We start from the raw sequence: 26,733 nt of genomic DNA, 5'->3' as shown, positions 1-26,733 counted from the left end.
CTACATTGGCCCTGTGGGCCTTAAGCGCCCCTTGTGGCGGGGAGGACTTCAAGCAGCCCACATTCATCCAAACGGACTGGCGGGAATATTAACGAACGAGATTGTGACACCCGGAAGTGGCGAGTAAAGGATCGATTTGTGACTTCCAGCAGCATAAATTGGCACTGTTGTCATTTTGGATGTTTTTGAACCGTTTTTGGTAGTTAAATTACACACACACACACACACACACACACACACACACACACACACACACACACACACACACACACACACACAGTCGGGTTCGAGGACTTGACTCGCAAGGTCCATTAAATAATACAACATTGGCGCGAATGGTTACCGCTGCTCACCCCCCACAAAAAAAAAATCCTGTGACTGTAAAGTGTCCTTGAGAGCTTTGAAAGGTGCTTAGAAATCAAATGTATTATTATTATGATGATTATGATTATTATATTATTATTAATAAATGAAATCCATGACTGACGAGGTAGAGCTCATAAAAAATATATATTTACCAACAGAATCAGATGTAAATACTCAGATGACGTGTTGAAAACAGGTTGGCGGGATAAGGAAGTGATGTCATCAAGTGGTCGGTATTAAACAAAAAAAAAAGGAAATAAAATAAAATAAAACAAAACTGACTTTATTGGAAAATATTTACATGTGCCTTATTGCAAATCAGTGGGCGGGGCTTGTTTGGCCGGACATCCCTCATCATCCTGGTCTTCTCGTACTCGTTTCCTTGACGACGATGGCGCTGGCTCCACTTCCTGCCATCACAAATAATTCTTATTGGCTGGTGACGGCACTATGCACATAATAATAATCATAATCATAATACATTTAATTTCTAAGCGCCTTTGAAAACTCTCAAGGACACTGTACAGTCACAGGATATTTTTTTCTGCGGGTGAGCAGAAAAAATAATAAACAAAACCTATAAATATATATCAACAAACAAATACATACATATATATAAACAAATAAACACATAAACACTTAAATAAATAAATCCATAAATAAACACATAAACAAACACAAACATAAATACATATATACACACACACACATTTGTGTGTGTGGTTACCATGGCAACATCCTCAGCATCAGAAGAGGGATACATCAGTCGATGGGCTTTCTCCATCATTATGGGGTCCTGCACGCACACGCGTTACAATTTCCATCACACTGATGACGGACGGTTGTCACGGCGGCGACAAAAGCAAACCTGCATCCAAGCGTGCTGGAGCGCCTCATCGATGCTCAACCTGTGGTTGGGATCGACCACCAGAAGCTTCCTCACCACGTCCTTGGCTGTCAAAGGGCGGGAATGAGACGACATGACGGTCAAAGTGACAATGAAGATGAAGATGAGGACGATGAGGTCACCGTGGTGGGACACGTGCTGCCATTTGGACGGCACCATGGTGAACTGGCCTTGCATGATCTGCTCGCTCACCGACAGGTCCGAGAAGTTCTCGTGGAACGGCGGGTAACCGCACAGGCTGCATATGCGCGCACACACACACACACACATATATCAATATGGATTAGAAGACATACGCGCACACACACATCTTTACCAAACAAAGAGAATGACGCCGAGGCTCCAGGCGTCGACGGGCAGCCCGTATCCGCCGGTGGCGGCGTGCGTCAAAACTTCGGGCGCCAGGTAGGACGGCGTCCCGCACAGCGTCCTCATCAAAGCCGCCTCCTCCAGGATGCGCGATTGGTTAAAGTCCGTCACCTGACGCACGTGCAGGTGGGTCACGTGACTTTGTGGAAGCATCGCCGTGGCGACGCACGCACGCACGCGCGCCAAACCTTGATGAGGCAATCGTCGTCGTGTGACGACAGAAGGATGTTCTCGGGTTTCAGGTCTCGGTGGATGATGCCTTGCCTGTGCAGGTACTACACACACACACACACACACACACACACGCCCGATTGACAGACAAACTGACACGCCTCCACGCGGACGGAATATTGGCGCGTTGCGGCGTCTCACCTGCACGGCTTTCAACATTTGGTAGAAGTAGAGCTTGGCCGTGGCCTCGCTCAGTCGCTGTTGCGATTTGAGGCGGTTGAACAGCTCGCCGCCCTCCATCCTGTCACATGACGTCGTTAGCCAACGGCGTCCGCTGGTTAGCGCTCGCTAACGCTCGGGCTAGGCGCACTCACAACTCCAGCACGATGAAGAAGGTGTCGTCCGTCTGGTAGAAGTCCTGGGTTTTGATGAGGCAAGGCTAGAGACAAAGCGCGGCGGGGATGACGCCATGACTTTGACACGTGTGTTACATGTATGTACAAAGAAATCCAAGATGGCGCCCGCGTAGGCAGTCGTCAGCGAGTGCCCTTACGAGCTTTGCTTTTGGTGCTATTTTTGTGTTTTCTTGTGTCACTTTGTGTTGTGGAACGGATACGGATTGTTTTTCGGCATTTTTTTCGGCCGTGACATTTTGTCGCCGCTTGGAATTGAAGCGGATTTACGTGGGACAGGAAATGCGAGACAGCCTCTGTCAATGGATGCTTTACTTTCAACGTTTAGCTTGTAATAATAATAATAATAACAATAACAATATCTAGGTAGCTAGCCAGATAGCGCTTGAACAACAACTGAAGCCGGAACAAAGCGCTAACATGGATAAAAGGCAAATGCTGCACCCTTGTGGCAGGGAAAAAAAACATTGCCAGAGGTCTGAACAGCGCTTTATCTGCACCCACAAAACCCGAACAAATTTGGAAATGGCAAGCGAATGAGTTACATTTCCGAACTAAAACAAAAAAACAAAAACCCAACCAAACTCACGTGATCAATGCGTTGAAGAATCTCTATCTCCGTTTGGGCATTTTTTGTGGCCGTCTGAGGAAGGATGAGAGCAAAGGTCAGAGGTTAAGCATCGGGTGGGAGGCGGGGCCAATGAGAAGAAAGCACACTGCGGTCAATACTCGCTCCTTCAGACTTGAAGTTGCTCTTCTTGATGATTTTCACCGCAAACTTCTGACACGTGGAGCGCTCGAAGGCCAGTTTCACCTCGCCGCACACCCCCCTGAAATGAACAGGAAGTGACATCAGGCGTGGCAGGAAGTGACGCGGCGATCACACTCACGTTCCGATCCGTCGAGTCAAAAGATATTTGTCACGAAGCTCCTCGGGCAACGTGGACTCTTGGTCAGACATCAGATCGATGAAGACGAACACTGGAACAAAAAGGTTTGAAAAAAATGGCGGCGGTAGACTGGCGCCGGTCGCCGTGGCGACGTGGACATGGGATGTTAACCTTTATTGCGATGCTCCGACAGCGACAGCACCGCGTTGTTAACCAGAGGAAGTTTCTTATTGCGTCCGATTTTGTTCCCGTCGATAAAGGTCCCGTTGTTACTCAGGTCCTGAACAAACACTTCGGTGCCCTCCTGAGGTCAAGTCAGGCGAGGAAAGGTCAGGAAAGGTCACGTAAAGGTCACCGGGGAAGGAGGAGGAGCTAACCCTGTAGATCCTGAAATGTTTCTTGCTGTAAATTCGAAAACGCAAGGATCCTTTGTGATCGGGATCGTCCAGGACGTAATTACATTTGGAGTCTCGGCCAAACAAATACTCGTCTTCCACGCAGTCTGAAAATAAACACACACTGTGGGTGAGCAGTGGCAGCCACACGCGCCAGCGTTCACTCAACCAGCAAGTAACTCGGCTAGAAAGCTAGCTAGCTAATAGATAGCTAACAAATAGGCCTTCTCTCAACCCGGAAGTAACTCAGATAGAAAGCTAGCTCGCTAGTAGAAATCTAATTCGATAACTAAATAACTTAGAAAGCTAGCTTGCAAATAGATAGCTAACAGATAGCAAGCTAGGCCTAACCCGGAAGTAACTCAGATAGAAAGCTAGCTAATAGAACACTAATAGATCGCTAAGTAACTCGGATAGAAAGCTAGCTAGCTAATAGATAGCTAACAGATAGCTAGCCAGGCCTTTACTCAACCCTTTGTGATGTAATGTAGGGAAAGATGCATGTCTGCTACAAGCTAAATGTTGAAAACAAACACAAAGATAGCTAATAGATAGCTAGCCAGACAGCCAGCTAGACAGCTAATGGATAGCTAACTAGATAGCTAGGTCGATAGTTAACTAAACATAGCTAGCCAGACAGCTAGCTCAATAGCCAGAAAAAATACAATACAATACAATACATATTGATTTATATCTCGCTTTAACAACAGCATAAGCTGGTAACAAAGCGCTAACATGGAAATAAAGGAAATGCTGCCCCCTTGTGGAAGGGGGAAAAAAACATTGCCAGAGGTCTGGCCAGTGCTTTATCGGATAAGACAACAAGAAAAAAAAAACCGAAACCAGAAGAAATTTGGGAATGGCGCTTTAGGTCATATTTTCAATTCCGGAGGTCTTTTTTTCCCGACATTTCCAGAAGCTCTGAACTCACCGTGTGCTGGGAAGCCATTTTGCATGGGCAGCAACCGTCCCCACGGTTGACTTTCGGGCTCCTCTGGGACGGATGGCAAAGTGACGGGAAGGGTGTCCACGCTGCTGAGCGTCCCCGAGCTGCTTGACGATTGGCTGCCTGATCCGGGGCCGCTGGAGGAACTGGAAGCGCCTTGGGACTTGGACTGGACACGCGTCGGGGACAGCGTGGATTGGGCTTGCGAGGGGGACCGGGGCTGCTCCCCCTTAGGCCGAATCTCTTGGGACATTGATGGCTGAAAATGGGCAAAAAAAGAATCAGAATTTAAAGGACAACCGACGTCTCCCGATAAGTTGTGTCCATCACTTGTCAAATCTCTTCAATTGACTTCTACTGAGCGTATTTGACAAAGATTCCAGCGCATATAGCTAGATTTTACCTCTTAAGACTCGGGCTGAATATTCAGGAAGTCTTGTTTTCCAGTTGGTCACAATTCCCTGAGTGATGTCACATAAGGAACGCCCCTGACCGAGAATGCGACACACAATGCATTCTGGGCACTTTTTTCATCTGAAAACTTTGTGTTGATGGCAAAATTAGAAGGAAAACATAAATAATGCGATGGTGAATCGTTGTGTGTTGCACCAAGACTACTATTTGATACTAGTTTACACAGCAGACAAATCAGCCCATTTTTAACGGAGCTTGAGCGCCATCTTGTGCATTTTCTGGGTGCTACATTGCTGTCATTGACGGCTCGAATTGATATGGGAGGACTCCTCTATTCAATTGCAAACATGTATGCTTTCCTCTTCAGAACTATTTGAATCATATTCATAACTGGGTGAGTCACAAGAAAGCATTCGCTCCCAATCTGAAGCCATTGTTTTGATTCCAGAGCAAGGCAAGACGTCTTTCCGTGACGTCACGAACAAGGGGGCGGGACTTTCTGAAACTCGCCATCTCAGAGTTCATTTTGAAGTCATTTCGGGACACTTGAAGTCACTTTTATTGGTGTTTTGCGTTTGACTAAAAATATCAGCCTGCGTGTTTTGGGTATTTTAGATGCTATCAAACGTTTTTCTGATGTCAGTTAGGAAACAAAAAAATGGTGTCGGTTGTCCTTTAATTAACATATTGGGAAACGTTGGCTGTTGAAGATGGTCTTGCATTAGTATATGCTTTTTTTCAGTATTTCTTAGTGTTGGGCAAGTGAAGCTTCATGAAGCACTTTTGACTCCTCTAAATGTCAATTTCCAAATACGACAACAAGAAATGGGGGAAAAAGGATTAAAGTTTATGCTCTTTTTGCAAACACTACAGTTTCTAAAGGTGAGTAAGTTGTATTTTTATAACTCATAGAAGTAGTACAATATACATTTTTCCCCATAACTGCCAAGTTTCGAGCAAAAAGAAGCATTAGCATCTATATTTCTAGAGCTTGCACATTTCTTTCCTAGTATTCAGTGACAGCCATTTTGGATTTCTGACGAAGATCTGCGTGCATTCGATGGTTGATATTTGATCATTTATATTTTGAATATTTTCGTGTGCTTTCTGTTCTTGTTTACATTTTCAAAAGCTTTCCAATAGTACCTTACTCATTAAGATCGGCTAAAAATTAAGAAAGTTATGATAGTTTCAACTGTAATAAAGAACTCGGTCACGGCTTTTCATTTTTTTACTGTGTAGGCAGAAAATCCCCTCATATTTCGCAAATTAAAAATGCCATTATTTCCTTATTATTTGTCATAGAACAATAATCTACCCATCATTTGAAAGCTATTTAAATGCACTTGAATATGGTAGTAGAAAATGTGATGAATTATTATTGAAACATTTTGTCACATCCCTAATAAATGAAATGTATTATTATATATTTTGCTGTCCACGATATCAAGATATTGACAAAATAAATGTTAATGTGAATAAAAGTGCTCAATATATGTACAATTTTAGTCTTTTTTGTGTACATCTGGATATTTTGCTGTCGGGAAATTGAAACGGAGTGAACGGGATTTACAATGCTGTTTTTATCGGATTGTTTCTGGTTTCGATTTCCACGCATGCGCAAAAGAGTACCTCGGATACAATCCCGCACAGAAATGACACTTGACGCGGTCACATTAATCATACCTGTCAAATTATACATTTTCCCCGTATTTTATACGTTTTCTTATCATTTCAAATAATGTACTGCGTACTACAACTTTTATACGGCAAACCAGCAAAAGTAATACTCAATTGTTTGTATCTATTTTTTCTCGCTGCGTATGGCCGAATTGATAATGGCACAATGTGCGCGTGCGCATGCGCAGCAAACAGCATTTTCGCGTTTGTTAGGGTTTTTTTTTAATTTCAAATAAAGTACGGCGTACTACAACTTTTATACGGGAATTGTAATCATTTATAAGGGAAGCTATTAGCTAAGGTTGACAGGTATACATAATAATAATAAATTTCATTCACGCTTGCTTCCGTGAAAGCAGTGATTAGAGTTGACCCGACAAATGTGTCAGGAAGCTTCTGGAAACTCTCCAAAACTTCTCAGGAGGCGAAGCATAAAACTGATCTGAGACCAGCTGTCGCCGTGCCAGAGCAACTCCGCCCACTTGGACGGTCACTCTGGGTTCAGGTGGCTCAAAATATAAAAAGCCGACGAAGAAGCCAAGTGGCCACAAATGGCTAACGAGCGGATAGTTCGCCGACAAGAAAAGCAAAGCGAGCGAGGAGCAAGCTTCTTTTTACCTTGTTTGATGGACATGCGGACGACGTCGTCGTCTTTTTTCCGGTGCAGCAGGCGCGCGAATAGTTTGAGCGGGCGCCACACAGGAAGTACAGGCATTGTTTTCCTTTATGGGTCACTGGCCCAGCTGACCAATGGGATGCTAGGAACTACGTCACGTGACGGTGCTGCCGCTTGGTGCTCACTTCCGCGTTTTTTGGGGGACTGGACGAGCGATGATCGATCACCGGTGATCGATGTGACGTCACCATGTCCAAACCCCGCGGTAAGACTTTAATCATTGCCGAATGTGTTTGAAGAAGTTGTAATGTTAATTTTTGACATGATATTTGGTTGCCCGGCAACGTTGAAGTTTCATTTTGTTGACTGAAGTTCTCGTTCGGTGGGTGGACAGATGAAAATGAGGAGTCCAATCCTTTCTCCTTCAGAGAGTTCCTGCGCACCAAGAACCACGACCGGGACCAAAAACTGGTTGACGATCGGGGCCGAGATGACGATGATGCGGCAGTGTGGGAGGTGTGTCAAGTTTCACGTTTTAATTGCATAAATATAAGGCGTCAACCTGACATTACGTCACATTGGACATGCTGCATTTTAATAATAATCATCATCATCATCATGAATGAAATGTATTATTCATTTATAAGCACCTTTCAAAACTCTCAAGGTCACTTTACAGTCACAGGATAAGTTTTTTTGTGGGTGAGCAGCGGCAGCCACACGCGCCAGCGTTCACTCAACCCGGCAGTAACTCGGCTAGAAAGCTAGCTAGCTAATAGATAGCTAACAGATAGCTAGGTAGGCCTTCACTGGACCCGGAAGTAACTCGGCTAGAAAGATAGCTAATAGATAGCTAAGTAACTCGGGTGGAAAGCTAGCTAGCTAATAGACAGCTAATTCGATAGCTAAGTAGCTCGCATAGAAAGCTAGCTAGCTAATAGAAGTTTTAATTGGTTTGTCCCATTATCCCAAAATGGCGACAAATCTGGTAATATACTATTACCAGAGCCAAATAAATATATATATATATACCGTCATAGTTATAGTATTTTTATTATTTGATTATATTAATATATAATTATATAGTATGGGTTGAGTGAACGCTGGCGCGTGTGGCTGCCGCTGCTCACCCGCAGAAAAAAATATGACGAAAGTGTCCCTGAGAGTTTTGAAAGGCGCTTATAAATGAAATTTATTCTTATTAACTAGCCTGTGCTGGGGTCGTTTTCGGTCCCATAATAGCAAAAGTACTCCACTCGATAACAACCCACGTCTGCACTCAAAGAGGCAGGTGTGGAAAAATGCTCTGCCAGCCACCGTGGCGCTGTTCGACTGTGTGGTTTGGTGTTCATCCGCCGAAAACTAATTTGTATGCCAGGATTATAGTCTCGCAAATTGAATGTTCATAAAGCGAAAGGTGTGAGCTAAAGCCTTGGTAAGCCGAGGTATCACTCTATCTACTTTTACTTCAGACAAGACAACATTATTTTTGGCCGACTGTTTATGATGATCAAAACGATTTGTTTTGGTGTGGCTGGCCAATCAGGAGGAGAGCGCAGCATGTTGGCAGTCTCACCTGGATAGCTCCTCCTCCCTCAGCGCCGAGGAGGCGGAGACTAGCACGTGAGTGGCTCGAACGTCGCCGTACGTGTTGACGTGGACGATGACATCGCCGATCGTCTTCAGGTTCTACGACGGCGATGATGATGTCACACTGCCAACCGAATACCGGGAGAAGAGTTTACAGGAGGTCTTCGTCTACCTTGCGACAAAATCTAGCTCGGTTAGCGACATTAGCACACAAAGAATTACCACTTCTTTGCGTGCAGCTGCGTGAGGAGAACATCTCGCTCAGAAAGGCCGTCACGGCGCTTCAGAGGACATCGGACGCGAACCGGCGAAGGCGAGCGACGGCCAATGGGGGCGAGCGATCCAAGCGGCTCGCTGGCTCACGCCGGGCTGCTCTGCGTGCAGGGCGGAGGCGCTGGAGGAGGAGCTTGCGCAGAGACGGCGACAGGAGCAGGAGGAGGTGCGAGACCTGGATCACATGGTCCATTCTGTCGAGCGCAACCTGCACGAGATGAGGGTGCGTGAGTGGATAATGCGGGAATTGCCATTATGAACGGTACTTACACATTGTGATGAGGTGGTCATGTGATCATTTTGTGGGCTGCCCGTCACAGGCACAAAAACAAGCACAATCACCCCAGAGCTGCGTTCATTGAAAATAGGAATTTTCAGTTGCCACAATAAAATTCCAAATTCCATTCAAGAATGCTAATAATTGAAAATATTTACTGTAAAATGGATCAAATACCTTTGCATTTCCAAACTGTGTCACTTTCCATCCTCACGTCACGTCGTTCTGAACTCAAGGAGTTTCTACCACCAGGCAGTCAGGTGACTCAACTCCCTCCCAGCACTGCCCCCCCTGCCCCTTCCCACTGCCACACTCACTGAACTCTACAGTACACGCTACACGCTGTACTATCATCCAAAACGACCTCAGAGATGCCGAGTTTCAGAAGGTCCCGCCCCCTTGTTTGTGACGTCACGCCAGGATACTCCTTCACAAACTGCCTTGCTCCAGAATCCAAACAATGGCTTCAGATTGGGAAAATATGCTTTCTTGTTACTCATCCACTTATGAATAGGATTCAAATAGTTCTGAAGAGGAAAGCATACATGTTTGCAATCCATTAAAGAAGTCCTTCCGTGTCATTTTAAGGCGTTTGGACTTACAATGTAGCGTCCCAGAAAATGCACAAGATGGCGCCCAAGCTCCGCTGGAGATGGGCTGATTTGTTACTTTGCGTTTCTTGTGTCAGAAACGGGCACTGAAAGCCGAGAACGGCGCATCCAAAATGAAGGCGGAGCTTCGGCAGCTGCAGGTCATACGCTCGCTCGCTCACACGTACGTACAAGCATGATGGAAAACACCCAACTTGAAGAATATTGCACGGACACGTCAGGAGGAACTGGAGCGCACACGTCGCGAAAACGTCAAGCTGAAGTCGGCCGAGGGTGATGTCATCGCGGCGATGAAGCGCAACGCCAACATGGCCTCCGACTACCTGGACAAGACGGCTACGCATGCGCATTCGTCTATAAGGTCAGTAGTTCGCATCTGGATTCTTCCAAACTCCGCAAAAAGTTTTTCCCCTAAAAAAAAAGTCATCCGTCACGCACCTGTTCTCCATCCGTGCAGTGGTCTCCTGGAAGGGGCGGAGTCTCTGCGTCTGGTCTCGCAGTTGCTGCGCTCCATCGATAAAATGACCGACGTCACCGACGACGTCTGAAGCGCACGTCGCCATGGAAACGGGAGGAGAAGCCGAATTGCCCGGTTTGGCCCCGCCCACCAGCATGCTTGATGATTGGAACGGACATTTTATCTTTCATCCAATAAAACATTCACTTTTTTTTTTACTACCGCTACTTTATTGACAATTGATGATGTCACGGATCCAACAGCTTGTTAGCGTGACTTTGCGTACACAGTTGTATGGACGCAGTGTGTGTGTGTGTGTGTGTGTGTGTGTGTGTGTGTGTGTGTGTGTGTGTGTGTGTGTGTGTGTGTGTGTATGTGTGTGTGCGTGCGTGTGTGTGTGTATGTGTGTGTGCGTGTGTGTCTATCAGTGTGCTAGTTTGTGTACTTGGAGCCTCCAATGTGACTTCCAGCTTTGAAGTTCATTTAGTCGCCTCCTTTTGTCCGCGTCGGAATGGGACAGCTGTGACAAGAAGACCTGCTCAAAACGCTAATATTCACACACACGCAGAACACACACACCACACACTTATTGCTCAAATGTATTATTATTATTAATATTAATATTATCATCGTTGCTGTAAAGTCCTTGAGGATATTTATAGGCGGTTATCAATGAAATGTGTTATTATTGATATTATTCATATTGTTATTGTTGTTGAAAAGTTTCCTTGAGAGTTTTGAAAGATGCTTATGAATGAAATGTATTATTATGATTATTATTGGGAATAATAACATGATTATTGTTGCCGTAAAGTGTCCTTGAGAAATTTGATAGGCAGTTATAAATGAAATGTTATATTATTATTATTGAAATTGTTGTTATTGTTGCTGTAAAGTGTCCTTGAGAGTTTTGAAAGATGCTTATAAATGAAATTTATAATTACTATTATTGTTGCTGTAAAGTGACCTTTAGAGTTTTGAAAGATGCTTATAAATGAAATGTATTATTATTCTTATTATTGATATTAATATTGTTATTGTTACTGTAAAGTGTCCTTGGGAGTTTTGAAAGATGCTTATAAATGAAATGTATTATTATTATTATTATTAAATGCATGTCCATGGCATGATGCGTGTCACATGATCACATCTTGTTTTTTGTATGCTTGAAAATGTGAAGATTTGAAGATTGTGGAGTGTGTATATGTTTTTCGTGTGCATTTTGTGTGTTTGCGTGTGTGTGTGTGTGTGTGTGTGTGTGTGTGTGTGTGTGTGTGTGTGTGTGTGTGTGTGGGCGCGCGCACCTTGGTGGCAGCATCTCTGTGTTGGATGATGGCCAGATGTCCCAGAGTGCACTTGGAGGTGGTGATGGCTGCGGTGGTTGTAATCCCCGCGTTGGACGCGGGGATGCCGGGAAGCGACATATGAGGAATCCCCGACCAAATTCTGAGGAGCGCACGGCAACCGGGGAGGCTTTTATTTTGTAGGATTGACAGGATGTGACAGCGGCGGGTTCAAAAGGATAGGTTGACGGGCCGGCTACCTGGAGGGTTGCTGTGTCGCTTCCATGGCGACGTCTCTGTCCTCCGGTGTCTGCTGTGAGGTTACTTCTGATCACATGACACCGTCGTCACCGTGGAAACAAGGGCGGGTACATATTGAAGCACACGCATAAAAACACCTTGGTCATGTGACCGACCTGGCAAAGGAAGACGGTCCATCTGATGTAGCAGGTGTTCCGACAGGGATGCCAGCGATGTCACAAACTCCTCCCCTCTGCGTTTCATACACTCCTGAACACAGGTAGTGGGTGAGATGTCACTCGGCGTATCGCCACGGCAACCCGTCGCCTACCTGAAGTTCCCGATGGGAGCCCAAAATGGCGTCGTGGAGTCTTTGTTGTCGAGCCTCCTCGGCGCGCTTCAGTGTCTCCATCTCATTGGTTGAGAGCGATACGCGTAGACCGGCCATGCTTGTCGTCTGATGACACATGTCAGTCAATAGCATGCTAATGCTAACCACAGGTCACACGGTAAAGAGATGGCATGCAACCCAGCTATCCAAATTATGCTCATGCTAACAGTCTTGACGTGGAAAAAGTATCCAGCGATCGGCATGCAAATTTGTCGGGCTATGTTGCGGTATCATAGCTAATGCTAATCATCATCGTCATGACGACAGAGTCTGAGACAACTATTTCCAGGTCGCCATACTCGCAATAGCGCAGTTATGTCATGCAGCTAATAAATTGCATGGTTGTCATGGTAATATTTTTTTTATGAGGGTACATTAATGAAGGGAAGCTAATCCTAAACACGGGTAGCATGCTAATAGCACGTACTGCGATGTCATCTCAGGTGTCATGGCGATAGCATTAGTATGCTAACAGTAACATTTTCCACGGCAATACAAAAAATGTTAATGCTAACAGTCATGTTATGCAGCTAACAAATTGTACGGCAATTGTTTCATATGTAAGCTAATCCTAAAGAAGGTTGGCATTGTCATCAACATTTTTCTAGCCGCTAATGCTAATGGGATCCCAATGTCATCTTAGGTGTCAAAGCGATACCATTAGCATGCTCACGCGCTAATGCTAATGGGACGCCAATGTTATCTCAGGTGTCAAGGCGATAAGAATAGCATGCTAAGAGTAACAATTTCCACGGCAATACAAAAAATGTTGACGCTAACAGTCATGTCATGTAGCTAACAAATTGCATAGTCGTTGGTTTCGTATGCAAGCCAATCCTTGGCATTGTCATCAACATTTTGCTAGCCGCGCTAATGGGATGCCAATGTCATCTTAGGTGTGAAAGCGATAGCATTCGCATGCTAATGCACTAATGCTAATGGGACGCCAATTTTATCTCAGGTGTCAAGGCAATAGCATTAGCATGCTAACAGTAACAATTTCCACAATACAAAAAAATCTTAATGCTAACAATCATGTCTTGCAGCTAACAAATTGCATGGTTGTCAAGGCGAAAGTTTTGTATGCAGGCTAACATAGGCAAGCTAATCCTAAACATGGTTGGCATGGTCATCAACATTTTCCTAGCTGCGCTAATGCTAATGACACGCACGGCGACGTTATGTCAGGTGTCATGGCGATAGCATTAAGATGCTAACAGTATCAGTTTCCACTGCAATACCTTTTCCTCCTCACTGGCGGCCATTGTTTCCTCAAAGGAGCGTCGGACTCGACTCGCCTCTTCCTTCAACTCCCCCGCAAGCTGTTTCTCGTGCATACGGATCAACGTGGCCGGTAGCAAATGCATCATGTCGGCTAACACGCATTGCTGCTGCTCCAGTGCTGTACAAGCACACCCACATACACACCCTCAAAAACCATGTCATCAAATAACGGCCGACGCCCGGTTCTGACCTTCCCTGCTGGCGTTGAGCAGCGTGCGGGCGTGTTCGTGATGTCCCAGAAGCCTTTGCTGCGTGTTCTCTACCCATTGGTCCAGACCGGCAGGAAGTCGATGGAAGCCACCGCAACGCTGACTCTGGTAGAAGTCCTGATGATAATAATAATAATACATTTCATTTATAAGCGCCTTTCAAAACTCTCAAGGTCACTTTACAGTCACAGGATACGTTTTTTTGGTGGGTGAGCAGCGGCAGCCACACGCACCAGCGTTCACTCAACACGGAAGTAACTCGGATAGAAATCTGGCTAGCTAATAGACAGCTAATTCGATAGCTAAGTAACTCGGATAGAAAGCTAGCGAATAGATAGCTAACAGATAGCTAGCCAGGCCTTCACTCAACCCGGAAGTAAGTCAGATATAAAGCTAGCTAGTTAATAGACAGCTAATTTGATAGCTAAGTAACTCGGACAGAAAGCTAGCTAGCTAACAGATAGCTAGCTAGGCCTTCACGCAACCTTTTGTGATGAGGCATGTTTGTGTGTGTGTGTGTGTGTGTGTGTATATTTACTTGAGAGAGTATAAGTACGTGTTACCTTGGCAACCAGCAGAAGGGTCTGATGAGTCCTCTTGAGTATGGCGTTCACGATGGAGATGTAACAACTGCATAAACAAAAGAGGCGGGGCAACTGATGACATCATCGCAAATGTCACATGTGACGTGATGTCATCTGGACTACATGTGGACTCACTCTGGATTGGGATCGACTTCTGATTTGTTGCCAAAGATCTGGAGCCGTTTGTCAGTCCTGAACGACCTAAGAAAACACGCAGAAGAAGATAGCTACAGTGTATTATTGCATCACGCGCAATATTAGAGGATATTCTTCTTCTTCTTCTAGCTGTCCATCATCGGTGATTATGACACTTGCTCCAAGGGAGGCGAATGTTGGGGTTGGAGGGGTTGTGGAGGGGATATTAGATTAGATTAAATTAGAGGATATACAAGAGATGGCACAAAGGCAAACTGCTATCGTATTTTCCGGTGTATAAGCATTGGTTTTTTTTCCAAAGATGACACTGCGCCTCATACGCCGGTGCGCCTGAAAGATGAAGTCATACTGAGCCAGAACAGGTCTCGCAACTGCTGACAGAAGCCCCCAATGAGTGGTGTATTTTCAAACTCACGGTCGGCGCCGCCGCCTCCTTGAGACACGTGACCTTTTCTGGCTTCTCCGTGAGCAGGGAGAGCGATTTTTGGACAGATCGCATGCATGGGAAGCCGTGCGTATTTGGGTCAGCAGAAAGCGTGTACGCCGACACAGTAATAAAGGAAATATAAAATGATTAAAATGACACTCAAAATTAGAAGATTTGTAAATGAACAGTCAACATTCTGGTAGATAATAGTATTCAATAGAAAACATTGCTTAAAAACAACAGATTAACATCGTATACCATCCTGTCGTATAGGAGATGCCAGCGCGTCGTCATTTGTTATGATCATGTGATCCTCGCGGCAGCCATTTTGAATGCTTTTTTGATGCTTTAACTCGGATGTTACCTGTATATGGAAAAAGTTTGAAAATACACCACTCATTGGGGGGGTGCGCCTTATACACCGGACAATACACTATTTTTGATGTACTTTGCCACATCCTTGGTTGAGAGTGAAGGCATTTCACACATAATGCGACATTTTGGCCTTCTTCACACATACATCCAACGAACCTTGCAACACCAGCAGATTCACTTCGTTTTGGCGATTGGTGGCGTTGGGTGGAGCTTCGACCTACACGCAAGACAGATAAAAACACAAGCGTGGATTGATAGCAGGTATTAAGATAATTTGGACTTCTTTCAAGGTATTGATGACTCATGACATGTTCCAATATCAGTCACTTGATGCAGCCAAATGAGCAATGGGATTGGTTACTTGGTATCAGTGAGTACTCGACTATATCGTGTGTGTGTGTTTTTTTTTTTGAGGGGTGGAGGGGGTTATACAGTGATCCCTCGCTACTTCGCGTTGACTTATCGCGACTTCAGTGCATCGCGGATTTTTTTTCAGGGGATTTTTTTTTTATTAATGGCATGCCAATGTGCAAACAAACAAAGTAAAAGAAACAACACTGCAAACAAAGCAGAATCAAACCGTGAACCTGAACAGACAACCATGGATTGTGTTTTCAAGATGGCCGCCAGTATGCAAAAATGGAGGAGGGAGGAGTCCGTACCTTCACAGAACCTGGTGGACAGAATGGAACGGTCAGATTGAAGCTTCCACACGCACGCACGCACACACACACGTACACGCACACACACACACACACACCTGTTAAGCGATTTGACCACACCCACGATAGGATCCTCCATGATGTTCCCTCCCGAGCGGCATGGTTGCAGCAAGGCAGGAGGCGGGGCCGACCACACCTGCTTCCTGGATTTGGACACAGTGGGAGGAGCTACGCTCTCCTCATCCAAATATTGCCTTCGTCTCCTCAGGTCCTCGCTGATGGCGGCCAACAAGGCGAAGACTTGATCCACGCTCACCTGCACAGCGAGAAAAAAAAACACGATGTAAAGATGGACAGAATGTAACATGATGACAGGAAGTCCGAGAAAATAAAACAATGTAAAGACGGACTGAATGTGAGGTCATGACAGGAAGTCCGAGAAAATAAAATGATGTGTCAGGAAATAAACAAGATGTTTAAAATGTGTTCGTATAGCGAGTTCTTGTAATTTCTTTTCGACTTCTTCCTTTCCTTTCTTCTCTTTTTCATATCAATCCAATCCAATGAGAGCAGAGGATAAAACAGCAAAGGAAGCGTACCTGTTCTTCTTCTTCCAGAGTTTTGCGCAGTTGCTCCAGACGAGCGCTAATCACCGCCTCCTTCTGATTGCTGCTCGCCGTCTGAGCACACGCACACCAAAACACACACACATAGACAACTATGTGTGTCAACGAGAGTCCGCCATGCCGGAAAAGGAACGCCACAACGCCACCTCGGCTCGGACTTCCACTTGAGTGCTGCTGATGATCCTCTCGATCGACTCGATGAACTTGACCTCGGCGCGCAATACGCACAGCTTCTCTTCCAGACGCCCCGACGCCGCTTTCACCTGATCCGAAAAAACATAAAATGACATTAGCCATAAAGCGCCATTTTGAAGCAAAGGGAGGGGGAGTCGTCAGGGAGTGTGAAGGTGAGACCTGCTGTAAAGTTTTGGTCTGCAGGTTGTGCAGGTCGGCGTAGACGCTCTCTTCGGTGACGCTGATGCGTTTGCTTTCCTCCTTCAGACGCCTCTGGAAGATTTTCACCTCCTGCCGCGTGTAGTCGCCTCCTTCGCTGAACAGCCTGGAGCGGACGAGGCCGTAATGTCAGGAAAGTCAACTCCCTCCCAGCCCTGCCCCCCCTGCACCTTCCTCCTGCCACACTCACCAAACTCTGAGTACACGCTACACGCTGTACTGTCATCCTGAACTCAATTTCCCCCTTTTTTCTGCAAGACCTCACTTCAACCTTTGTTTGTTTGTTTTTGCATTACTACACTACGTGACTTTACATTCAGAAATGACATGTATTGTCTGTTGTCAATGGTCTGTCTTTCTTAGCAAGGTTTTAAGTGCCTTCATCTGTGCTGTATGTCATTAGCATATTAGCAAGCTGACTTTGACGTAACGGTGCGAAAATGACAGCGGATACCTAAAAGACTTGAGGAGGCGCCCCGTTAAATTCCGCAGCTCGTCCATCTGCAGCTGAAGCGACGTTCGGAAGGACGAATGGGAGCGCTGGGTGTGTTTGATGTGCTCGTCCAGGCGGTCCTGCAGGGTGGAGCTAAGGGCCTCCAGCCTGACATGCACGGGAAGTGAAACAAAAACACAGCGGCGCACGAGTTTCCTTCCTCGGTCGGGTTTTACCGTTGGCTGCCGTCGGTTTTGAGGACGCTGTCCTCCATCTGGCCGAGCGTCGCCGTCAAATGCCGATTCTTCTCGTAGGTAGACATCTGAAGCTCTTGAAGCGCCGCCGTGCACGATGCTAGCACGTCTGACACTTGTTGGCAGTGAGCGTCCACTCGCTGCTTGTGGAGCTGTAACTCGGCTACACATACGTGTGCGTGCACATACACATTCACACGCACGCACATATTGGATCAAATTCCCCGATCAACATGCAATTTATGTTCATCAATGTGTATTGAACATGCAAAATAGCACGCGTGTACCCATGCGTGGTATGTAGATGCACGTCTTGACATGTAGCGGATCAAGCGGTTGCATTTGCAGCTCGTGGTAGGCGCGTACCGCCTCCTTCCTGCCCGTCACCGTGACGATGGCGGACGTCAGGACGTCCTGAAAACGCTGCTCCACGTAATCCAGGAACCAAATGCGCATCCTGCGCGCACACACAGAAAGCCACACGTATGTCCTTCTCGCCGATGAGAAAATGAAAGATTAGCATGGCAAGCTAAAGGCTAACACCTGTTGAGCGAATGCATGAGGAGCTCGACGGGAAACGTGCTGAGGTGCGTTTCCTGTTGCTTGCTCATGTTGCCCGGTAGGTCAGAGGCGGGGCATCTGAAGGCGGGGCCAGAGTAGGACACGCCCCTCGCCGACGTCAAGTTGACCTTGCTGCTGAGGTCATACAGCTCCTGAAGGGCCGATTCAGCCTGAACGACCACGCGCGCATGTTATTTTAGCCTCTTTACAACCGGCCAATCACAAGCTATCTTACCTCAGCTAGCGAATCGGAAGAGTCCTCAGGTGCAGCGTCATCTTGACAGATGATTGGCGGCGGCTCCTCTCTTGGCCCATCCTCTTCACTACTCTCTACACGCGCGCGCACACACGGTCGGTTAGCATTAGCATTATGCAAGCAAGTAACACTTGGCTGTGAAGTCACATCAATGGCTGCCGTGTGACTGACACAGGTTAGTCCATTAGCGTTAGCGCCCACACACACACACACACCCGCATACAAACGCACACGCAGACACACAACAAAAGCACGCAGACACATGCATACGCCATAGACACACACAAACACAACGGACACACACGCATACAAACGCACCCACATACACACACAACAAAATCACACACACACACATACACAATAGACACACACACACACATACAAAAGCATGCACATACACAAACACAAAAACACATTACACAGGCAAATACAAAAATATACAAAAGCACAAACACAACTGATACACACAAACACAACAGACACACATCCACACACAAAAGCAAGCACACACACAAACACACGCATAACACAAAAAATACACACACACACACACAAAAGCACAGACAGGCAAACACAACAGACACACACAAACACAAAAAACACACACACAGACGTACATAACAGACAAATATTGTAACAAATAATGTATTATTATTAGTATTATTAGAAAGGCGCTTATAAATGAAATGTATTATTATTATTAGCATTTGCTAGCTATTTGCTATGTATTAGCTGTGGCTGGCGAGCTTGCTCTCTGGCTAGCTACCTATCTATTCTATTCACTATCTAGCTGGCTATCTAGCTAGTTATCTGTTAGATATCGATTGGCTGGCTAGCTTTCTTTCTATTTGAGTTACTTGGGTTGAGTGAAGCCCTAGTTAGCTATCTGTTAGCTATCTATTAGCTAACTAGCTTTCTATCTGAAACTTCCAGGTTGGGTGAAGGCCTAACTAGCTATCTGTTAGCTATCTATTAGCTAGCCAGCTTTCTAGCCAAGTTACTTCCGAGTTGAGTGAACGTTGACGCGTGTGTCTGCCGCTGCTCATCAGCAGAAAAACTAATCCTGTGTAAAGTAACCTTGAGAGTTTTGAAAGGCGCTTGGAAGTGAAATGGATTATTATTATTATACTATTATTATTATGATGATGATGATGATGATTATTATTATTATTATAAATACACACACACACACACACAAAAGCACGCACTCGCACAAACACTAACACACACGTAAACGCACCCACACAGACATACAATGACATCATCATCGTCAGGATGGCGAGTGACAAACCTTGACCGTCGCTGACGATGATGTCATCGACTGGCGGCAGCTTCTTCAGGTCCTCTTCGCTCTGCAGGGCAAAATCACAGTGACATCATCATCATGGGACACGAAGGCAATCGGCGCGTCGCGCCGAAAGCTTACGGGAGTGAAGGCGTTTCCGAGATGGAAAAAATTGCTGAGTAGTCGGCTGAACTCCAGCAGCTCGTTCACGAAGGTCCGAGGGAGGCGGTCCAACACGGCGCACTGGTCCGTCACGCACTCGCCGCAGCTGCACACGCAACAACTCATAATAATCATTCAGCATTAAGAATAATAAGAATAACAACAGTAACGGCATTAAGTGTAGTAACAGTAGTAATGATAATAGGAATAATAATAATAATAATGTAAATGTAAATTTCTGCACTGCCAGACTAATAAAGGCTAGCTCATCCAATCCAATCGTCGGTTAGCGTTAGAATTATGCTAGCAAGTAACACTCGGCTGCGATGTCACATCGATGTCTCCCGTGTGATTGTCACAGAATAGTCCATTAGCATTAGCGTTAGCTGACCTGTTCCTCACATCGCGCAGGTAGACGAACGTTTGATCTAGCGATGATTTCAACGCCACCTCGCTGCTCTCCTGGCGAAGTGCGGCCAGTAGTTCGTCCAGGAACACCTTCTTCCTCTTTTCGGGGTCATCAGAGTCACGGTAACGGTTACAGTCATCATCATCATCATCATCATCATCGTCGCACACACCTGGACGTGTCGTTCCTGCGCCAGCCGCAGCTCATCCAGGCGGCGCTGAACTTCCTCCTCTCGACCGAGCAGGATCCCGCCGTGTTTTTCCCACAACGCCGCAAGCGCCCGCATGACCACAAACACGCGCCGGCTAAGACGCGCCGACGCTCGGTACAGGCTGTCCGAACACGTCTGTCGCACACGTGGAAGCTAAGTTCAAAAGTCAAAACGGCAGGTGTCGGAGGCTGACGAGAAGACTGACGTCGATGGCGCCCAGCTGCATTTCGTCTTGTCGCTGATGTTGTCCGATGAGAGAGATGAGTTGCGATTTGACGATGTCGTTCACCTCCTCCTCCGGCAAGCCCAAGGCGGACAGCGTCTCCTAGTGGAGATATCGCACAAGGCGTCAACGAAAGCCCAGTTGAGAGCGGCGCGGCGCGGCGCGGCGGCGTACGCGAGGAGCCCACCTGGCAACCCTGCACTTGGGACACGCGGTCCTGCCACATCAGCTCGTAGCGACAACGCAGCTGATGAAGGAAGTCGGCGTGACACATGTCTGACGGGACACACGGACGCGCCTCAATAATCATCATCATAATACATTTCATTTATAAGTGCCTTTCAAAATGCTCAAGGTTACTCTACAGTCACAGGATACGTTTTTCTGTGGGTGAGCAGTGGCAGCCACAAGCGCCAGTATTCACTCAACCCGGAATAACTCAAATAAATAAAAAGCTAGCTAGCTACCTATTAGATAGCTAATATATAGCCAGATAGCGGGCTAGCTAGCTAATAGACAGCCAGCACAGCTAGTTAGCTAATACACTGAATGTGTATGAATGTGAATGTGCTTGTGCGCGTCAGGGCGGAGGGAGGTGTTACCGATCTGTTGATTGACAGCCGTCAACTCCGTGAACCAATCGGATACCAGGGTGGTGGAGAGGGAGGGCGGGATCAAGGAGCTGGAAGAGACACGCCATTGGACGTCGAAATCAATGGGGTCGGCCATTTTGTTACCTGAGGCCGGTGACGATGTCGCAACGCCGTTGGGACAAACGTCGCACGCTTTGGTCCACTTCCTGGAACGTCTGCTCGTCCGACATGAGACGCCACACGTCCACGCTCGCCACTGACAACCTGTCAACGGGGACATGTCACGTGACGCCAAAATAACGCCACGCTAGCTGTCTCCAGATGTCAAAATAGGATGCACGTGCTGTCGCCGGCCATGCTGGCTAAATAAAAAACATGGCCGATGACTTGAAACAAAACACAGATTGAACATCCCAGTGACTCCGCCCACCTGAACTCCTGGACCACGTGGCTGGCTTGACTCCGCCTCCACAGGCTGACAGACTCCTCCCACTGCAAGCGCAGTAGCGCCTCCTGCTGTAGGGCCTCCTCGTGCAACTGGAGAAGGAGGCCCGCCGCGCAGCGACGGTTCGCTAACAGGCACTGATTGAGCATCTGACACAGGACGCGCAAACACACACACACACACACCCGTGTGATGAGGATAAGGTCAAAGGTCAGATTTGAGAAGTCGGTTCATCGGTTACCGTAGCCTGGCTGTGAATATGCATGTGTGTGTTTGTGCAAGGCATGAAGTTGATCTTCTCCAGCAGGTGGCAGTACTTCCTCAGTACTGGTCTGATCTACACACGTACACAAAATGGACACATTGGTCGCCATGGAAACCAGATAAGTCATCCTGCGTCGAGACAAGTAGGAGACATCATTACCTTATTGACTCTCTGTCGCTCACATTCACTAACTTGAAGTTCAAAGGTCAACACGCTGGACTTTTTCTCCTTCATGTGAGCCTCGACGGAGCTCCAAACGCACAACACTTCCTGTACACACACACACACACACACACACACACACACACACACACACACACACACACACACACACACACACACACACACAGTTATGGAGTGACAGCGGTTATATAAAGAACGCATGGACGTTTGGTTAGAGGTCGTATAGAGTTTGTGCAGATGTTGCGCGACTTTTGTGGATGTCGTGTAGACATTTTGTGTACACGTTGTACACGTTGTGTACACGTTGCGTACCTGCAGGCTGCGTTGTTCCACGTGCGTCATGTCGCGCGCCAGCTCGTGCAAAGAGGCGTCGAGCTGTTGCAGTTTGGTCTTCAGTTCCACGCTGTGTTCCCTCACTTGCGCTTCACATTCCTGCACACATACGCGGGCGGCATTTATGTACAGCGATACCTTGGCTTATGAACTTAATTGGTTCACAGACAGAGTGTGTAAGGCGAAAAGTGTGTATCCCAAAAATTATTTTCCCATAGGAAACCATTCAAATGAGAATAATCCGTTCCCAGGTCACCAGAAAACTACTTTCTAAGCCTTAAAACTACGTAAAATATACCTTATTTTATGTATAACAAATGTGCTATGGTATTATAATGAAAGAAATAAACTGTACTATATAATAAAGTGGTTTTATTGACCTTGCAGTCTACACTGTGCCTTTGAACTATCAAAGTTGAAACGAGTCCAAGTGTCACTGTTTTCTATCCATTTTGTCACTCTCTCTTTAATGTGTGAACCACCTCCCCTCACTGCTGCGTTCTTGACCAATCACGTGGCTTTAACGAAAGACTGGGGGCGGGGAATAGAGGACAAAAACAAGCCAGCTGCCATTTTCTTGTTAGGAGAACGGCCTTGTTCGCGAACGACACATCACTCATTTGGCGCTCCATGTGTATCCTGAAAAAGTTTGTATGCCAAGGTAACATTTTCATAAATGTAACGTTCGTAAACCGAAAAGTTCGCAAGCCAATCGGTTCGTAAACCGAGGTATCACTGTATTTGTGTGTTTGTGGGGAGATTGTGGGGGGGGGGGGTTACCTGAGCGAGGTTTGTGAGTTGCGTGTGCACATGCCGCACGGCTTCCTGGTGTTGGATTTTCTTGTTTTGGTAGACGCGTTGTAGGATATCGCACGACTCGTGACGGACCTCTGAAGACAGCACGCATTTGATTGGTTGGTTTCGGCGTGTCGTGACGATGATGTCGTACTGACCGATGGTATCCGGAAGTCTGACCACCTCCTCCGCATCTGCGTCACCTTCGCCGTCGTCATCTTCGCCGACGTCGTCGCCCTCGGCGAGGGAATGATCCCTGCATCGGAAGCGATGGTGAATAAGTGTGTGTATGTAAAGTTGTGTGGTATAGATACACACACACACACATACAGTATATGTTTGTGTTTCATTGTCTACCTGCTTTTGGCGCCGCGCGGTATGTCACAATCGGCAACACGCACGTGTTTTTTTGCTGAGCGTTTGCGTGCAGCCAACAAACTTCTGGACAGTCGAACCTATAAAGCACACCAAACAGATCACGTTTTATTATTATCCTTGCTAGCAACGTTAGCATTAGCATTGATTTAATATCATTCTCAATATTAGCATTAGCACGTCGTACCTTAGAAATGAGAATTGCATCATTATCATTTTTAGCAATGTCAATATTAGTAATAATGTGTTATCACTTTAAATTATATTGTATATGATTGTATTTTAACACTTTCCAATAATGTCAAAAATGACTTGATGTGAATTTTATCATCTCGCCAATTTTAGTTAAAGCTTTGGGATTTGTTGTAGGTATGCTACAGTTCGCTACATTCCACCGCAATTGTTTCTGTCCAGTGAAGCGAGCGCACTCTGTACTCGCAGTCGTATATCATTGCATTTTTGTGAAGTACGTCATGGTTTTTTTCGTGGGATTTTCCAAGCTATGCAGTTTATGATGACGTATTACACGTTTCTTTCCATGCTGGTTCTTGAAATTTCCCAATACGACAATGAGAAACGGGGAAAAAAATGATTGAAGTTGACGCTCTTTTTGCTAACACTATAGTTTATAAAGGTGAGGAAGTTGTATTTTTATAACTCATAGAAGTGGTAGAATATACATTTTTCTCCATAACTTCCAAGTCTCAATCAAAAAGAAGCATTAGCGTCTATATTTTGTATGTTCTTTCCTAGTATTCAGTGACAGCCATTTTGGATTTATTTACGAAAATCTGCCTTCATTCGACGGTTGATATTTGTTCATTTATATTTTGAATCTTCTCTTGTGTTTTCTGTTCTTGTTTAGAACTTCAAAGACTTTCCAATGGTACCTGACCCGTTAAGATCTGCCAAAAATTCAGAAAGTTATGATAGTTTAAACTGTAATAAAGAACTCTGTCATAGATTTCCATTGTTTTAATTGTCTAATTACAGGCAGAAAATCCCTCATATTTCGAAAATTAAAAATGCCATTATTTCCTTATTATTTGTCATAGAACAATCGTCTATACATCATTTGAAAGCTATTTAAATGAACTTTAATATGATATTAGAAAATGTGTGATGAATTATTATTGAAAACTTTCGTCACATGCCTCCTTTTTGTACTCTTATGTACAAAAAGTGTTCAACAATGACTTATTATGGGCGACATATTTTTCTTATCATTATCACCAACAATATTAGCGTGTTCTTTAAAATAATTTTTAACAGAAATTGTTTATGAATTCTGTACCGACATTTGCAACATTAGCAATAGCTTTTTTTTTTTAGCATGAGATTAGCATTGGCATTTGTTCGCTTATATCGGTCGTCGTCATAATAATGAATTTCGACGATATTGATCGCTAATGAGCGATAATATGATTTGACTGTATCTATGTTGTATCAAAAGGTGAATGCACTGTTATGGTTTGGATGAGCAGGGTTAGCATTTGAATGAGTTGGACGCACCTGATCTGCGAAGAGCTGGTGGTAAACTTCGCCACTCGGAACCACACGGGTCTCCGACATGCTAATGCTAGCCTGCTGTAAACGTTGGCGCTCGACTGATGTCATCTTAATTGTTTTTAATTATTATTTTTCACCAACTAAAACAGAACTTTCTCCATGAACGACCTCACTCGCGCACTGCCCGAGTATGGATTTGTTTTTACTGTCTCCATGGAAATGACCAGACACGTTTTTGACCAAAAGGGGGCGCAAACGCATAGGGACACCCGCATGAAGGCAGGACGTCACTACGACAGATGTCACAGAATGGTGAACCAGGAATTCAATATTTAATAATAATAATACTTTGCATTTATAAGTGCCTTTCAAAACTCTCAAGGTCACTTTACAGTCACAGGATTTTTTTTCACGTTTTTCTGTTTTAAGAACGATACAAGTTACGTGAGTCTCTCTTTCTCTCTCGGTGTGTGTCTCTCGTAAAATAAAAGCGCAACTTTCAAAATAAAAGCAAGTAGTCTCTTTGGGGGCCAGTCAAACAGTAGGCGTCTCTACATTACTGGGGGGCTGTCCTGTCAAAAATCTTGAAATTCGAGTTCTAAGCATATTGAAAGAAGTTGACCATGAAAATGTTTTGAAATAAAACTCGCCCATCTACTTGTGTGAAGAATACGTAACTACATCCTCCAATTTCACAGGATGTGCAATGATTCTGTCATTAAAAAAATCTTGCTTTCAAAATAAAACTGCCTTTTTTTGACCGATATGCCAAACTGATGTCCATTTAATTTTCCTATAGTCAAAAACTTGTATTAATAATCATACATTTCATTTCTAAGCACCTTTCAAAACTCTCAAGGTTCCTCTACAGTCACAGGATCGTTTTTTTCTGCGGGTGAGAAGCGGCAGCCACACGCGCCAACGTTCACTCAACCCGGAAGTAACTCAAATAGATAAAAAGCAAGCCAGATAGCTAACAGATAGCTAATAGATAGGCAGCTGGACAGTTAGCCAACTAGCCAGATAGCCATATAGCTAATAAATAGCCAGCTAGCTAGCCAGACAGAGAGCAAATAGATACCCAGCTAGACAGTTAGCCAACCAGCCAGACAGCTAATAAATAGCCAGCTACATAGCTACATGTGCTGATAGATAGCAAATTAGCTCTACAGTTGACACAATAAATGGTCATTTTGACACATTTTTTTTTTACAGTCACAAACTTTTATTTTGACATGAACATGATTGCATACAGTCATAAACATTAGATTTTTCACATGAACATCATAAATTTAGTTACTGTGCACACTTTTCAAGACAGGAAGTAGAAAAAAACTCGACAAAGTTTAGCTCCGCCTCTTTCACGGCATATGACATCACGCAAAGACGGCACATAGCATTCGTGTGTTAGTGCTAACATTTGCTGCAGATCAATG

At 45.3% G+C, this 26,733-nt stretch overlaps 3 protein-coding genes across 9 annotated transcripts; 1 reads left to right on the top strand and 2 right to left on the bottom strand.

The window, feature by feature from the left end:
* Positions 1-496: 496 nt before the first annotated feature.
* chek2 (checkpoint kinase 2) lies at positions 497-7,279 on the bottom strand. 4 transcript variants are annotated; one of them, XM_088993376.1, is made up of 15 exons: positions 7,170-7,273; positions 4,443-4,716; positions 3,494-3,618; positions 3,288-3,420; positions 3,117-3,207; positions 2,960-3,056; positions 2,816-2,869; positions 2,188-2,252; positions 2,015-2,114; positions 1,831-1,917; positions 1,590-1,753; positions 1,396-1,511; positions 1,235-1,320; positions 1,076-1,162; positions 497-776 (listed from the first exon to the last, which is right to left on the bottom strand). In XM_088993376.1, the coding sequence occupies exons 2-15, from the start codon at positions 4,708-4,710 to the stop codon at positions 675-677; spliced, it is 1,575 nt and encodes a 524-aa protein (XP_088849502.1). In that variant the 5' UTR covers positions 4,711-4,716; positions 7,170-7,273; the 3' UTR covers positions 497-674. The 4 variants fall into 4 exon arrangements, with proteins under 4 accessions (XP_088849502.1, XP_088849503.1, XP_088849504.1 ...); XM_088993377.1 differs by having other exon boundaries at positions 1,094-1,162; positions 7,170-7,272; XM_088993378.1 differs by having other exon boundaries at positions 1,235-1,511; positions 7,170-7,279.
* A 14-nt stretch (positions 7,280-7,293) lies between these two features.
* entr1 (endosome associated trafficking regulator 1) lies at positions 7,294-10,593 on the top strand. Its single transcript, XM_088993379.1, has 9 exons — positions 7,294-7,432; positions 7,562-7,683; positions 8,714-8,790; positions 8,854-8,917; positions 8,997-9,070; positions 9,142-9,253; positions 9,996-10,058; positions 10,140-10,279; positions 10,376-10,593. The coding sequence occupies exons 1-9, from the start codon at positions 7,417-7,419 to the stop codon at positions 10,464-10,466; spliced, it is 759 nt and encodes a 252-aa protein (XP_088849505.1). The 5' UTR covers positions 7,294-7,416; the 3' UTR covers positions 10,467-10,593.
* On the bottom strand, positions 10,575-25,507 carry ccdc180 (coiled-coil domain containing 180). Of its 4 annotated transcripts, none has more exons than XM_088993372.1 (37): positions 25,301-25,507; positions 23,771-23,868; positions 23,572-23,669; positions 23,399-23,508; positions 22,598-22,717; positions 22,262-22,372; positions 22,079-22,174; positions 21,823-21,986; positions 21,537-21,656; positions 21,402-21,481; positions 20,987-21,075; positions 20,782-20,901; positions 20,538-20,711; positions 20,348-20,463; positions 19,936-20,062; positions 19,801-19,861; positions 18,489-18,583; positions 18,236-18,423; positions 17,980-18,149; positions 17,675-17,855; positions 17,460-17,606; positions 16,967-17,111; positions 16,759-16,875; positions 16,586-16,666; positions 16,085-16,302; positions 15,987-15,997; positions 15,481-15,541; positions 14,502-14,567; positions 14,346-14,412; positions 13,764-13,899; positions 13,531-13,691; positions 12,230-12,355; positions 12,075-12,168; positions 11,919-11,985; positions 11,680-11,821; positions 10,801-10,922; positions 10,575-10,714 (listed from the first exon to the last, which is right to left on the bottom strand). In XM_088993372.1, coding segments are annotated over exons 1-37 (4,185 nt in total). In that variant the 5' UTR covers positions 25,406-25,507; the 3' UTR covers positions 10,575-10,713. The 4 variants fall into 4 exon arrangements, with proteins under 4 accessions (XP_088849498.1, XP_088849496.1, XP_088849499.1 ...); XM_088993370.1 differs by having other exon boundaries at positions 10,588-10,726; XM_088993373.1 differs by having other exon boundaries at positions 10,588-10,722.
* Positions 25,508-26,733: the final 1,226 nt, after the last annotated feature.

Source organism: Hippocampus bargibanti, linkage group LG04 (assembly GCF_051943395.1).
Source record: "Hippocampus bargibanti isolate YZ-2025 linkage group LG04, ASM5194339v1, whole genome shotgun sequence".
Lineage (NCBI taxonomy): Eukaryota > Metazoa > Chordata > Actinopteri > Syngnathiformes > Syngnathidae > Hippocampus > Hippocampus bargibanti.
This window is presented reverse-complemented; position numbering and strand designations above follow the sequence as displayed.

Excerpts from the sequence above, each read along its gene's own strand:
- chek2 (XM_088993378.1), bottom strand. The coding sequence starts at position 4,710 with ATGTCCCAAGAGATTCGGCCTAAGGGGGAGCAGCCCCGGTCCCCCTCG. Across the intron at positions 2,253-2,815 it reads TTCTTCAACGCATTGATCAC|CCTTGCCTCATCAAAACCCA; the intron begins GTGAGTTTGGTT and ends CTTTGTCTCTAG. Across the intron at positions 1,754-1,830 it reads ACGACGATTGCCTCATCAAG|GTGACGGACTTTAACCAATC; the intron begins GTTTGGCGCGCG and ends CACGTGCGTCAG.
- entr1 (XM_088993379.1), top strand. Across the intron at positions 8,791-8,853 it reads GAGGAGGCGGAGACTAGCAC|GTTCTACGACGGCGATGATG; the intron begins GTGAGTGGCTCG and ends GATCGTCTTCAG. Across the intron at positions 10,059-10,139 it reads CGGAGCTTCGGCAGCTGCAG|GAGGAACTGGAGCGCACACG; the intron begins GTCATACGCTCG and ends CGGACACGTCAG.
- ccdc180 (XM_088993372.1), bottom strand. The coding sequence starts at position 25,405 with ATGACATCAGTCGAGCGCCAACGTTTACAGCAGGCTAGCATTAGCATG. Across the intron at positions 22,373-22,597 it reads TGGAACAACGCAGCCTGCAG|GAAGTGTTGTGCGTTTGGAG; the intron begins GTACGCAACGTG and ends GTGTGTGTACAG. Across the intron at positions 12,169-12,229 it reads GCTCCCATCGGGAACTTCAG|GAGTGTATGAAACGCAGAGG; the intron begins GTAGGCGACGGG and ends ACCTGTGTTCAG.